The sequence below is a fragment of the Hemibagrus wyckioides genome, linkage group LG19, assembly GCF_019097595.1.
Source record: "Hemibagrus wyckioides isolate EC202008001 linkage group LG19, SWU_Hwy_1.0, whole genome shotgun sequence".
NCBI classification, from domain to species: domain Eukaryota; kingdom Metazoa; phylum Chordata; class Actinopteri; order Siluriformes; family Bagridae; genus Hemibagrus; species Hemibagrus wyckioides.
The window spans coordinates 11,170,603-11,185,309 of NC_080728.1; the positions used below are offsets into that span (position 1 = coordinate 11,170,603).

Here is a 14,707-nt window from a genome sequence, read left to right on the forward strand (position 1 = left end):
CGCTGTTTTAATCACTTTTAATGTATTGTATTGACATTTAACTTTTCAGACCAGGGCAGATGCTCAAAAAAACCTTTCGTAATAGCAAACATAGTGCAAGTATTGACAACCTACACTACCAGTCAAAAGTTTGGACACACCTTGTAATTCCATGGTCTTTCCTGATGTTTATTTCTTTCTACATTGTAAAACAATGCTGAAGGCGGCCGAAATACACAATAATGTCCTTTGAACAGTTGATATTGAGATCTGTCTGCTACTGATGCTCTGTAAAGCCTTCATAAATCGTAACTCTAAATGAACTTCTCCTCCACAGCAGAGGTAAGTTCTGGTCTTGCTTTACTGGGATGGTCTTCATGTGAGCCAGTTTCATCATGGTGCTTGATGGGTTTTGCAAATGCACTTGACAATACTGTTCTTGCAAGAACTATTCCAGAACACCTGACCTTCATGTCTTAAAATAACAACTGACTGTTTTTTGTTGTCATTACATATGGATCACTTAAGTCCATGTGTGTTATTTCATAGTTTTGAAATCTCCAGTATTGTTCAAGAATGTAGAAAATAAATCCCTAAACAAAAAACATTGAATTAAAAGGTGTGTCCAAACTTTTGACTGGTAGTGTATATGTATAAATAATTTTTGCTTTATTACTCCCATGTTAAAAGTTAGATAAAACTATATAAGATTAGCTAATATATTAATTATTATATTATATTACTATTATATATATATATATATATATATATATATATATATATATATATATATATATATATATATATATATATATAGTAATAATATATTAATTATTATGGACTTGCTGATGAATGGTGGCTTATTTTAATAAAGTTTGGCCATGAATTTATACATTGTGTCCACTTCTTCAGTTGTATTTTGCATCCATGACTGCTGCATTGTAAAATGAACATAAAAAGATAAACAAGTCAATTGGTTTAGACCATTGTGAAAAGGGGATACTTAATAATATCTATCTGGGAAAGATGTATAAAGACATAGTGGAGTAACTGGTGTTGCGACATGGATACAAGACTTTTTCCCACCAAATAACTAACTGGAAGTTACATATTAAGTATGATGCTCTCACAGCATATTAAGTCATGGGCTCAGCCTACACAGTTTGTGGTTACAACATTGGTCCTGCATGACCACAACTAGAAATTTAATGATATAATCATTTGTGGCCATGAAATATTACCTTGTAGCCTCAATAGATTCATTTGTGTTTATGTCCTATTAAAAACCTAACCACCATTTCATCTTAGAGGCTCATTATTTTACAGTTAGCAGTCTACAGGTCAATACATTTTGTATAAATAAAACTATGTGTATAAGACAACAAGCTTTTCTAACAGAGCTCCTGAACTGGTTACTGGAACACACCACTGTCTTCTTTATACAGCAACACCAACAATGAGCTATGCTTTGTTAGACCTCTGGGCTCTTTGTACTTCCCTGTAGTGTGTACTTTAGACACACACACACACAGGAACTGTACCATTATGCTGACAGTTCATTTCTCTCTCTTTCCGGACCACTTGGGAGCTTTCAATTAATCAGCTCCTTCCATCTACCTCTTGGCACACACACTTTTTATGTGTGAATAACCTTCTCACATAGCACTCTCTCTGTAGAATGCTAGAATTCCACCACAAAAACCAACCGCAGTGATCATGCATGCACAAAAACATACACAAGCATGAACAGTTCTGAGTAGGACTATGAGGTTAAGGGGGAAAACAGAAGTAAGTGGCCAGAGCTGAAGCAAACAGAGAGCTTTGTAATGTTCACACTGCACTGTAACTGGAGTAAAAATGATAGACGTGACAATACCATGACTCCGAAAATCCTCCTCAAAGCAGTCCCTGTTCAGACTGAACTCAGGCTCCTCAGTGTAACTGTACAGCTCTGAAAGAGAAGAAGGGAGAGAAGTAAAGTGGTGTAGCAGGTCCAGCATGTTTTTCAAAAAATGTGCTTCGGCACGGTCAAGAACCCTTTCAGTTTTACTTCATTTAAATAACTCTATTTCATATGATCATGTTGTAGTATTGGGAGGCACAGTGGCACGACAGGTAGCAGTGTTGAGCAGGTCTCTATTCAATCCTGAGGTCAGGTTACTGTCTGTGTTTGAGTTTCCTCAAAGTTCTCTAGTTTCCTTCCATCTCCCAAAAACATGCTGGTCGGTGAACTGGCTTTAGTAAACTGACCCTAGGTGTGAAGAAGTTTACAAATGTGTGTATGTACAATGCCCTGCAATGGACTGGTATCCCATACTGTGTGCTCCACTACTACTCTACTACATCTCTGACCTGGATAAAGCGCATAATGAAGATGAATGAATGTTCTAGTGTAAATTCCAGACTCGGCACAGCCTCAGTCTCACTCAATAAACCACCTATATACTATAATAAGGGACATTCGTTCATGTCACCAACAATGACTAGTAGTTTAATGACACAAGGAAACATTCCACACTGACAAAATGTGGCATGTTGGCTAACATAATACTATTTAAAAAATGTCTCTTAGTCAAAGACAATGACAAGATGGTTTATAAATTAATAATTACTACACAGTAAGTTAGCAGTTCAACTAAATTGTAACAATAACTTTGAGTTTGTTAAAAAAAATGACCTATGACATGCTTAAAAGATAACAGGCACAAACTGAAGTTGGCAAATTTTATAAGCAGTTATTCATTATTTGTTGTGTGTGTGTGTGTGTGTGTGTGTCACCTGAGAGCTCTGCGGTCAGACTGTCTGTGTCCCCGTACTCAAACTCCAGGTTGGGGGATTCCATGGATCCCTGAAGAAAAGAAGGAAACATAGTCTCGAAGCACTGAATAGAAAACACACACTGATCATCCTGGAGAACCTACACTGAAACACACTCTTCAGGTTCTGCCACTATTTCCTCTTCACTAGAGGCTTTTCCCAGCACTGTTTTTTTCTGTGTGATTATGCAAATGGGAGGATCTGTGCATAGAGGAAGTTGCAGGAGGCCTTTCTAAGGAAGCTGGATGAACCACACAGAAAAACAGTCTACATGTCTGGGAGTGGATTAACTGTCATTTCCATCCAATGATCTTACACACACTGTCTCAGTCAGGGCTCAGTCAGGGAATACATTTTGCGGTAGTGACAGTATTGTCGGTATTGTGTAAAAGTGCACACACACAAACACACACAACTCTAGCCTGAATGAACATATCCGCAGGATCAAACTACATATTCACATGCTTCATGAAATCCAAGCTCCACTAAAGACTTCAACATGTATCCACTTGCATTTTTCACACACACACACACACACTCACACACACACACACACACAAATTGCTCAATGCTAGTATTTCTGCAGGGTGTTGCAAGCTGAATGTTTTTCCTAGATGATCTTTTACATGAGCAGCGTTTTCTTGACTTTGTCTATGTGTCATTAGACTGACAGTCACTCACGCTGGCAGCTGAATTGTAAACAGTGTCAAAATATCAAACATCTTGACACTAACTGCAGCTTGATATGTCACACACCTTTTAAAATCAAGTGTCAATATCCACATACCAGAATCACTTTAAGATACAGGTAGTAAGACACTATACTGAAATCCACCTGAGGCTTACACACACCCCAGAGGAAGCTCCGCCCACCCACATTCTGATACATATGACTAGATAGTCTCTTTCATACTAAAAACACAGGACTTCCAGATGTTTCCCCTTTTATTCTTGTAATCTTTCTTTCTGCTGATGCTTATTTGTGATTCTATTTCAAATCACTTGCCTCAGATGGTGTCAGTCTATCAGTTTATTTCACATGTTACAAGCCCTTCTTATAATTTGCCTGATTCTGTACTAGGCTTTCCTGAACACTTCAGCATGCTAGAAAACTTACTGCCCTTTACAACACACTGATACCTGATGCTACTTCCATTAAGGTTGAATAAACACGTCCTTGCAAAAAACTTCACCATATCAATAAGTCAATTACTACAGAAATAATAATGTGCTAAAATAAGCACGTTATTATAAACTTTGCAGCAGAATTATTGTCAGAGCGGCTGTTACGGACAATTAATCAACTCTTTCTGACCAATCAGATTTGAGAATTCTGCTATGGTACGATATGGTACTGTTAAATTCATGTGTGTAAAATAATTGTGTGAAAGAGTAATAAAAACGGATTTATTTCTTACTATTATACAATTAAGTACAAGTATAAGGCTGAATTGCAATTTGCAAAATAAGTGGCCAAATCAGATTTGTTAATATTGTTGGATATAGTAGTGTGTTATCTTGACAGAAAGTCAGCTTGTTACCAAAATGGAGATTTTACCATACTATCTATCTATTTATTTATTTATTTATTTATTTTTGCATTAATTTCATTCATGTTTTGGTTTTTTTATTACATTTCTGGCATCAAGAAGTGTTGAATTTCACGTGCTCTGTTGCAGTTCGGCATAAAACCGCTCTCACTGGATAAAACTAAAAAATATTAATAAAACATCCACTTAGTATATATACACGTCTGTGCCCCATGTGGAAACAAACCTTTAAATAACTTAACAACAGTGTGCTTTTCAGAGCAAGATGTCAAGATATTGAATTTCTGTGGGAAGTTCATGAGATACATTATACACCAGTCAGGCATAACATTATGATCACCTGCCTAATATTGTGTTGGTCCCCTTTTGCTGCCAGAACAGCCCTAACCCGTCATGCACTGTGTATTTTGACACCTTTCTATCAGAACCAGCATTAACATCTTCAGCAATTTGAGCAACAGTAGCTCGTCTGTTGGATGCTCCCCAAGTGCGCCAGTGAACTTTGGCCGCCCATGACCCTGTAGCTGGTTTACCACTGTTCCTTCCTTAAATGCCAATTTTTCCTCCTTCTACAACATCAACTTTGAGGACAAAATGTTCACTTGCTGAAGACATTTAATTTCTAATGAAAAATAAACAGTAAAATCGACAAAAATATTCAGTCTATTTATTATACACCAACCAGGCATAGTGCCTGCATAATATTGTGTTGGTCCCCCTTTTGCTGCCAAAACAGCACTGACCTGTATTCTGTATTCTGACACCTTTCTGTCAGAATCAGCATTAACTTATTCAGCAATTTGAGCAACAGTAGCTTGTCTGTTGGATCGGATCACACGGGCCAGCCTTCGTTTCCCACGTGCATCAATGAGCTTTGGCCACCCATGACCCTGTTCATCACTGTTCCATCCTTGGACCACTTTTGATAGATACTGAACACTGCAGACCGGGAACACCCCACAAGAGCTGCAGATTTGGAGATGCTCTGATCCAGTCACCTAGCCATTACAATCTGGCCCTTGTCAAACTCGCTCAAATCCTTACGCTTGTCCATTTTTCCTGCTTCTAACACATCAACTTTGAGGACAAAATGTTCACTTGCTGCCTAATATATCCCACCCACTAACAGGTGCCATGATGAGGACATAATCAGTGTTATTCACTTCACCTTTCAGTGCTCTTAATGTTATGCCTGATGCCTGACAAAATGTATGTAAATATCTTACCATCACACTGACATACGGTTTTTCTCTAAACTGTTGCCACAACATTGTGTTTGAATACGATAAAAATACAATTTACATTTCACTGTAACTAACAGAACCCAAATTTATTTTAACTGCATTGCACTTTCAACAATGGACACCGTCACAAACTAGCTTTACAGAAATATATAAATTCCAGATAAATTTGAAAGTCAGAGGCGATGGTGGCAAGATGACACAAGTAAGAAACACTGAGAGGAACCAGACTCAGGAAATCATACTCATCTGAATGACACCGGAGGATAGTGTGATAATAAATCATTTCTCTTCTATAACTATATAATCGAAAAGTGTTAATCATGTAAACAGGCACATATGAGCAACTTATGAGTATGAGCACGGGAGACATTTCTGAATAGAGTATAGTTTTGACTTAAAATCTGTTGTACCGAACTGAAGTTACTGACTGGGCAGTGATGGAGACTTGAGTTCAAATTGTTCTTAACAAATACAGTCCTAAGGCTATCTAGGAAAAAACATCCGCATTTTTATGGTTCTATGTAGTTCCATTCCCAAAAAAATATCATGATGATTTTTAGGTTGACCTAAAGATGATAAAGCTCATTAACAGCATTCAATTTTCATACTGATTGAATAAGCTAAGCAGAAATCCCTACAGCTACACTGCAGAATCTAGTATATTCTATTATATCAAGAAACAGGAGAATAAAACTGGAATAGGATGCTCAACAATAACATATGGGTGTGATGTTCATGTGTCCACATACTTTTGACTCTACTGTGTATCTTATAGTGGATCTTATAGTGCATACTAGAGAAAAAGCTTTATATTTTATATTTTACATATGCATAAGCATGCTGTATGCATAATGCTTTGTGTACATCTTTGACATGAATCTGGTTGGATGTTTGCAAAGGAGAAAGCAGCCGAATATAAAGACGCACATTTTTTAATTGCACCACAATATACACATGTTTTGCCAGGAATCTGGACAATATGAGCAGTCTGTACAAGACATCCCTTCCCTCACACTCTTCCCAGCATGCTGTGTTACGCACTCAGCCACCTACGTCTTATTCCCGAGAACAGGCGCATCCCAATTAGGGAGGAAATATGGATATATTTGCACGGCTATAATGTGACTGAGCACACAGGCACTGAAGTTAGTGTAATACAGACCTACACACACACACACACACATAGACGCAAACACTCTTTTATCGTGAGTGATGCTTATTTTGGTCTTCAGGAGCAGATGGCACTGAGAGCCAGAGACGAGAGCTCTGGCTGAGAAGTGCGAGGGGGAGCACGGTTTTCCTCTTTTGCAGAAGGATGCTCCCTGCGTGTTATCGCCAAGCACTCTCTTATCAACAGAGACCATTCCATAAGCCTAATCCGAGGGTCTTTACACAGATCAATAGCACTACGAGTATGTGAGTCGAGTCGAGGCAAAATATTATTAGCTCATGAAACAACGGCAATCACAAAAAACTCAACAAGCATTAAATTACGACACTATTTAAAATACACGTACAAAGAGCTTCCACATTTCTCAGCAGAGTCTAATAGTTAAAATCACGCCACTCAATTATATCTCAAAACAGCATCTGGCAATAATGCGAGAACAGAGGCATCAAGCAATACCTTAAGAACAGCTCTACCAACCCCCTACTTCATATTCCATAAATACCACACATCAACAGGGCAAATACACACATCAACAACAGCCCTGGCCTGGATCCAAGGGCTCAAAGATCCTATTCCTCCTGTCATATTCCATCTTATTTGACCTTATTGAATGAGATTCAATCAGTCCTATTTATAGGAGCCTGGGGATCGGTCTGTTCTTCAGTAGCAAGTATAATTTAGTCATGGGGGTTGAAGGAAGGGAGCCACTCATGTGTTGTGTGTTTAAATCCAAATCCCCATCTGCACTGTATTCGAAAGTCAAGCCTGGAGGATCAAAACGACTCTCTAACACCTTTACAGCACTCATCCTGCATCCTCATCTGACATGGTGGAGGGATCACTGCTACTACTTTATTCTGGTCAGCATTATGCTGGATCTGGAACCTATCTAAGGAATACTAGATGTGAAGAATACACGATGCACACACAAAAACTTACACTTAGGGGCAATTTAAAGATACTGCCGTGTTTGTGGGAGATGAGAGGAAGCTAGAGAACCTAGAGATAACCAACACGGACACATGAAAAGCATGAAACTCCTCACAGACAGTAACCCAAGCTCACGATTGAACTGGTGACCCTGGAGCTGTTAGTCAGCAACACTACATGCTCTACTACAATGCCACCCAGCGTTATTATATTCTGATTCATAATGAGTCATTTTGGGCATGCATCTAATAGGCAAATAAATTCAGACATTTTTTTAAAGTATCAGGTTCAGTATTTGGTGAGTAGTAAATAAATAAATGTAGCATGGTGGCACATTGCCTCATTGAAGCTCCTGGATCCGCAGTTCAATCCTGAGCTTGGGTTACTGTCTGCATGGAGTTTTACATGTTCTCTTCATGTTCACCTGGGCTTGCTCTGGGCTCTATAGTTTCCTATTACAAAACATGCTCTGGCGCACCATCCTTGGTATATTCCCACCTTACACCCAGTATTCCTGAGACCATATCTACTGCAACCCTGAACAGAATAATGAATATGAATGAATCATAACCCTAATCAAGATGCCTGTGGAGAATTCCTCCACCATGGCAGATGAGGGTGCTGTATGATCTGCTGTAAAGGCATTAGAGCATGTTTTAGAACATTTTGGGCATGCTTAATTTTCTAGTATAGTGTAGAGATGATTTAGATGTAAACCCTGCAACTCTGACCATGATACAGCAGTTAATGAGAAAAAAAGAATAAGATTGTAAATAAATAAATGCATTCTGCATATACACACCAATCCATGTATATGGAGGTGCATTACACCTATCAGTATGCAGGATATATTGATTTTACGCAGTGGGGCTGGAGAGCCACTGTCTGAATGAGTCCCGCATGACACTGCTGAAGTCCTGCAGAAACACCATCGGTCATCTGAACTGTAAATTGTGAGATATTTATAGCTCTCACACGCCGTGTCGCCAAAATAAGAAGTCAGGCTGAATCCGTTTTGGAGCAAGGGCATTTAAAGCTGCCCCAGCAACAACCACAGACTCAGGCGCGCGCGCGCGCCCTCCGCGTCCTGATTCTGCTGATTCCTGATACACTCCTGCGTGCACTGCTGAATGTGTTTATAAGGTGTAAAATAGACAGGTACCTCCATGTCGTCCGACTGCTGCATGGCTCGTGTGTGTCTCCGTGTCTCAGTGTGTGTCTCTGCTAGCTGTCCCCTCCGCTCGCGGACCGTCACATTGACCGCGACGCTGCCGGGTTGCCAACTTCAGAATTCCGCGACGCTCTGATTGGATGTTCGGGCGGTTAGGGGGCGGGGCTTTCGCATACACTGTACACACACACGGCGCTTATAGTATCTCGCCGTGAGACTTTCGGACGATGTTTTTCTTGTGAATCTGATAAGATTCGGTTATTATCTTGTTTTGTGAGACGCCAATCTCATTAACGACCTCCATTAACTTGAACAGCATATAGAAAAATCGAGCGAAATTGCTTTCAGAAGCACTTGAAGATGCAGATTTGACCGTTACTATCTCTAATCATGTGACGTGAAAGGCAACATGAACGTGCTCTCCATGTCAACATCAGGTTTATAATAATGTACTTTTTTCTAGTCACTTACATTATATTGCCAAAAGTTTTGGGACACCCCTCCAAATCATTGAATTCAGGGGTTGGGCTTGGACTCTTAATGCCTCAGCATACCAAGACATTTTGGGCAATTTCATGCTCTCAACTTTGTGGGAACAGTTTGGGGATGACCCCTTCCTGTTCCAACATGACTGCACACCAGTGCACAAAGCAAGGTCCATAAAGATATGGATGAGTGAGTTTGGTGTGGAGGAACTTCACAGAGTCCTGACCTCAACCTGATAGAACACCTTTGGGATGAATTAGAGCGGAGACTGTGAGCCAGACCTTCTCGTCCAACATCAGTGCCTGACCTTACAACTGTACTTCTAGAGGAATGGTCACACTCCTAAACCTTGTGGAAAGCCTTCCCAGAAGAGTTGAAGCTGTTATAGCTGAAAAGGGCGGGACAACTCCATATTACATTCACTTGTGGCCTGGCTCGCAGGCTCCGCTCTAATTCAAGTTCCTCCACACCAAACTCTCTCATCCATGTCTTTATGGACCTTGCTTTGTTCACTGGTGTGCCGTCATGTTGGAACAGGAAGGGGTCATCCCTAAACTGTTCCCACAAAGTTGGGAGCATGAAATTGTCCAAAATGTCTTGGTATGCTGAAGCATTAAGAGTTCCTTTCACTGGAATTAAGAGGCCAAGCCCAACTCCTGAATTCAATGATTTGGAGGGGTGTCCCAAAACTTTTGGCAATATAGTGTATTTCTGTAGTAACAGGGAGATGTATGGTCCAAATAATGAATAGATAGATAGATAGATAGATAGATAGATAGATAGATAGAAAATGTATATATAATTGAAATGGTGAAGCTTGGAAATGTTTATATTATATTTATGGAATGAGTCTTGAATGTGAATGTTTTGTAATGGTCAATCGTTTTTCATCAAACAGGACAGAGCATTGTGCTTTAATTAACCAACAAGTTATGGAATTAACAAGAGAGAGCAAAGAGAGTTTCTTGAGTGCAGGACTGTCTGTCTATTATAGCTTAAGCGGTCTTGGGAATGTTCCACAATCTTAAACTACACCAACTACAAACAGTTAATAAACACAAGGTTCATGAATCAATTAACCATCGTAATCATTTGAAAATTACTCTGGTGTAAGAGCAATAAAACACTTTGAAATATGTTTCTATAGAAAAATAATGAACTTCACATCAGACTGCATCACACAGCTCAATCACTGATTATAACAGCATGCCCTGTTGTAGTTTATTCCTCAGGCTGCATCATCCAGCATTTGTGTAAGGGACAGAGATCGTGTTAGTTTGAAGTATTTAGAAAAATGATAGATGACCTCAGACTCTAAGTAGACAAGGGTCCAGTAAACCAGAGGGAATATTGGCACAGGTGGCCCTGTGCATTAAACTTTGATTAGTTCTGTTTTGTTACAGCATCAGAGTTTGAAAAACACTGCTTCATGACCTTAGAGTCAGGCTCTGGACCTCTATACTCAGAGTGCAGCACATTTTTGTGTTTTCTCTTCTTTAACACACACTGCATTGTACAGCAATCAAAGCGAAACATCATCTAAAATTAACGAAAGATCCCTAATTTGTCTGGAGAATACAATAAATAACAGAAGAAAACTGGTAGAAATTACGTTTCTCTGTAGTTTTTTGCCGGCTTATTCTCTGTGACAGGGCGAGGAACTTGACAATCCAGGAGTATCATGGAATAGAGCCAAATTGAGAGGAGGTGCTTTGGACAACGTACAAGGAAACCCCCTGGATGGCTCTTAGATTATATAAGAGCTACATCAGGCAAATCCCACTTGAAAGAAACCCCAGAGCACTTCTGCTGGAGAGAATATGCTATAAGTCACAGTAGTCTTGAAAACATCTGGAGATCTCACAGGAGGAACTGGACTGACCTTCTCCCCTTCATGCCTTCCAAACATCCATGAGGGAAAGTGAACGGGAAATGAACGAATAAGTAGAATGAAGAAAGGGAAAGATCTGACCTCCAGAGTGCTTTGGATTTAAGGAATTCAAGCATTTTGGTCAGCTTAATTCATATTGAAAGGTACAAAGTTTAAGAGTTAATCAGTGCTTGTAAATGAACAGAAATAAAACACATTACCATCGTTTTTCCAAATCATAACAATTAGACAGTGGCTTTTAGACACTGCACACTTCTTGCCCAAATATAGTGGACTTTCCATATATTAGGCATGCAGTTATACTGTGTATATCTTTTCAGATTATACATTTCTCACATTTTCAGTATGTGTTCATAAGGGGATAACATGGTTTACTCGCATATGATCACGTCACCCAAATAAACTTATGGTTTTTATAAGGGTATCAGACTAGATTACTCAACGTTAGTGAAGGAGAATGAAAAGCATGTAGGAAGTCAATCCATCTCAGTTAACATATACTCAACTCTACTACAGCAGACTGAGACTAAAAATTGAAAAGAAAAAAAAAGTCTTCTTGAGAGCACCTGAATGCTGATCCTAAAACACCCACAGCTCCCACGTTAAGTATGAAATGTGTATATATGGCTACCTAAGGAGTACATAGAAGCGATAGATCACCATGTTTTACACAGGCACTGTACTGAAGATTATTCTCTTCAGCTCCATCTCTCTTCAGCTGCAGCTCTCTTCTGCACCATTTGTATTTTGACTCACGTTTATAGCACTTCTCCTTGCTAACTCTTACTGCAATCCTCATGTATAGTTGTAGCTCTCTGATCTTGCTATTATCTTCTGTCCAGAGCCCTAAAGAGTTTTTTAAACCATTAATTAAATTTCACTACAGAAACTCTTTTAGACATCATTAACCATCCAAAGAGCCCATGAGGAACCTTCTCATTCTCAATTGTTTCTTTTGGTAAAAACCTTGTGCTGCAGCAGTCTGTTTTTTTGTTTCTTACATCTGGGTTATTCTGCCTCAGTTCAAATTGACTTAAAATTGACCTAAGAGCCCCTACCAGATGGACAAATTGTAAATGTAATGCAAATTTAGGGACCTGAAACTATACTATAAAACAGGGGTGTACAGTCATATCTGAAAAGGGTCAGTGCTGTGGGCAGATTTTCAGGTGATAAATCTTTTGGAATGGCTTTTAAAGATGTCTAAAATGTCTTTATTTGTGTGTGGTGAATCTCTGTATTGATGTTTGTACTGCTGATATTGTAACAAAAATATTCTCAGTAATGTTTATATAAAAAGGCAAACTAAGGATCATTTCTGTACATGGTAAAGCAATAGTTTATCTCTTTTTTACCATGCTACCATTTCCTGTGCAAACATCCTTCTCTGGGCTTTTGGGAATTATTTGTGGCCAGCTTTATCACCCGCCATCTACAATGATAAATATGACATGTTGCTATATTTGCTGACGTTCAGTGAACATTTGCCACCATGTGCTGATTCCCAATAAAACTGGGAAATACACTATATTGCCAAAAGTATTCGCTCACCTGCCTTGACTCACATATGAACTTAAGTGACATCCCATTCCTAATCCATAGGGTTCAATATGACGTCGGTCCACCCTTTGCAGCTATAACAGCTTCAACTCTTCTGGGAAGGCTGTCCACAAGGTTTAGGAGTGTGTTTATGGGAATTTTTGACCATTCTTCCAGAAGCGCATTTGTGAGGTCACACACTGATGTTGGACGAGAAGGCCTGGCTCTCAGTCTCCGCTCTAATTCATCCCAAAGGTGTTCTATCGGGTTGAGGTCAGGACTCTGTGCAGGCCAGTCAAGTTCCTCCACACCAAACTCACTCATCCATGTCTTTATGGACCTTGCTTTGTGCACTGGTGCACAGTCATGTTGGAAGAGGAAGGGGCCAGCTCCAAACTGTTCCCACAAAGTTGGGAGCATGGAATTGTCCAAAATGTCTTGGTATGCTGAAGCATTCAGAGTTCCTTTCACTGGAACTAAGGGGCCAAGCCCAGCTCCTGAAAAACAACCCCACACCATAATCCCCCCTCCACCAAACTTTACACTTGGCACAATGCAGTCAGACAAGTACCGTTCTCCTGGCAACCGCCAAACCCAGACTCGTCCATCAGATTGCCAGATGGAGAAGCACGATTCGTCACTCCAGAGAACGCGTCTCCACTGCTCTAGAGTCCAGTGGCGGCGTGCTTTACACCACTGCATCCGACGCTTTGCATTGCACTTGGTGATGTATGGCTTGGATGCAGCTGCTCGGCCATGGAAACCCATTCCATGAAGCTCTCTGCGCACTGTTCTTGAGCTAATCTGAAGGCCACATGAAGTTTGGAGGTCTGTAGCGATTGACTCTGCAGAAAGTTGGCGACCTCTTCGCACTATGCGCCTCAGCATCCGCTGACCCCGCTCCGTCGGTTTACGTGGCCTACCACTTCGTGGCTGAGTTGCTGTCGTTCCCAAACACTTCCACGTTCTTATAATACAGCTGACAGTTGACTGTGGAATATTTAGGAGCGAGGAAATTTCACGACTGGATTTGTTGCACAGGTGGCATCCTATCACAGTTCCACGCTGGAATTCACTGAGCTCCTGAGAGCGACCCATTCTTTCACAAATGTTTGTAAAAACAGTCTGCATGCCTAGGTGCTTGATTTTATACACCTGTGGCCATGGAAGTGATTGGAACACCTGATTCTGATTATTTGGATGGGTGAGTGAATACTTTTGGCAATATAGTGTATGTGTGTGGACACTCCTGTTAATACTTTATTTATATCATGGGAGTAAAAAGTTGTTGTGTCAAAGTAAATTGACCTCTAACTGGTGAAGACTGACCCCTTAAATTATGCCTCTTCCCCACATCCAATTTAACACAAATAGTAAACTAAGAGGTAATTTTGGATCAAACTACTCATCCAGATTTAAGCATGTCCATTCTCAACCTACACTGATCAGGCATAACATTATGACCACCTCCATAATATTGTGTTGGTCCCCCTTTTGCTGCTAAAACAGCCCTGACCCATCATGCACTGTGTATTCTGACACCTTTCTATCAGAACCAGCATTAACTTCAACAATTTGAGTTAGTAGCTTGTCTGTTGGATCAGACCACATGGGTCAGCCTCCGTTCCCTGTGTGCATCAATGTACCTTGGCCGCACATGACCCTGTGGCCGGTTCACCACTGTTCCTTCCTTGGACCACTTTTAAGAGACACTGACCACTGCAGACTGGGAACACCCCACAAGAGCTGCAGTTTTGGAGATGCTCCAATCCAGTCGTCTAGCCATCACAATTTGGCCCTTGTCAAACTCGCTAAAATCCTTACGCTTGTCCATTTTCCCTGCTTCTAACACATCAACATTGAGGACAAAATGTTCACTTGCTGCCTAATATATCCCACCCACTAACAGGTGCCATGATGAGGAGACAA

General features: G+C 40.2%; 1 protein-coding gene across 2 annotated transcripts in view; it reads right to left on the minus strand.

The window, feature by feature from the left end:
• Window positions 1–9,002, minus strand: part of strip2 (striatin interacting protein 2) — a 33,680-nt gene extending 24,678 nt beyond the window's left edge. Inside the window, exons 1-3 of one of the 2 annotated variants that reach the window (XM_058417567.1) lie at window positions 8,854–9,002; window positions 2,758–2,827; window positions 1,856–1,930 (exon numbers count right to left, since the gene is read on the minus strand). In XM_058417567.1, coding sequence (XP_058273550.1) covers window positions 1,856–1,930; window positions 2,758–2,827; window positions 8,854–8,877 — 169 coding nt within the window. In that variant the 5' untranslated portion in view covers window positions 8,878–9,002. The remainder of the gene's footprint in view (window positions 1–1,855; window positions 1,931–2,757; window positions 2,828–8,853) is intronic. The other variant, XM_058417568.1, reaches the window with a different exon arrangement.
• Between the last annotated feature and the right edge of the window lie 5,705 nt (window positions 9,003–14,707).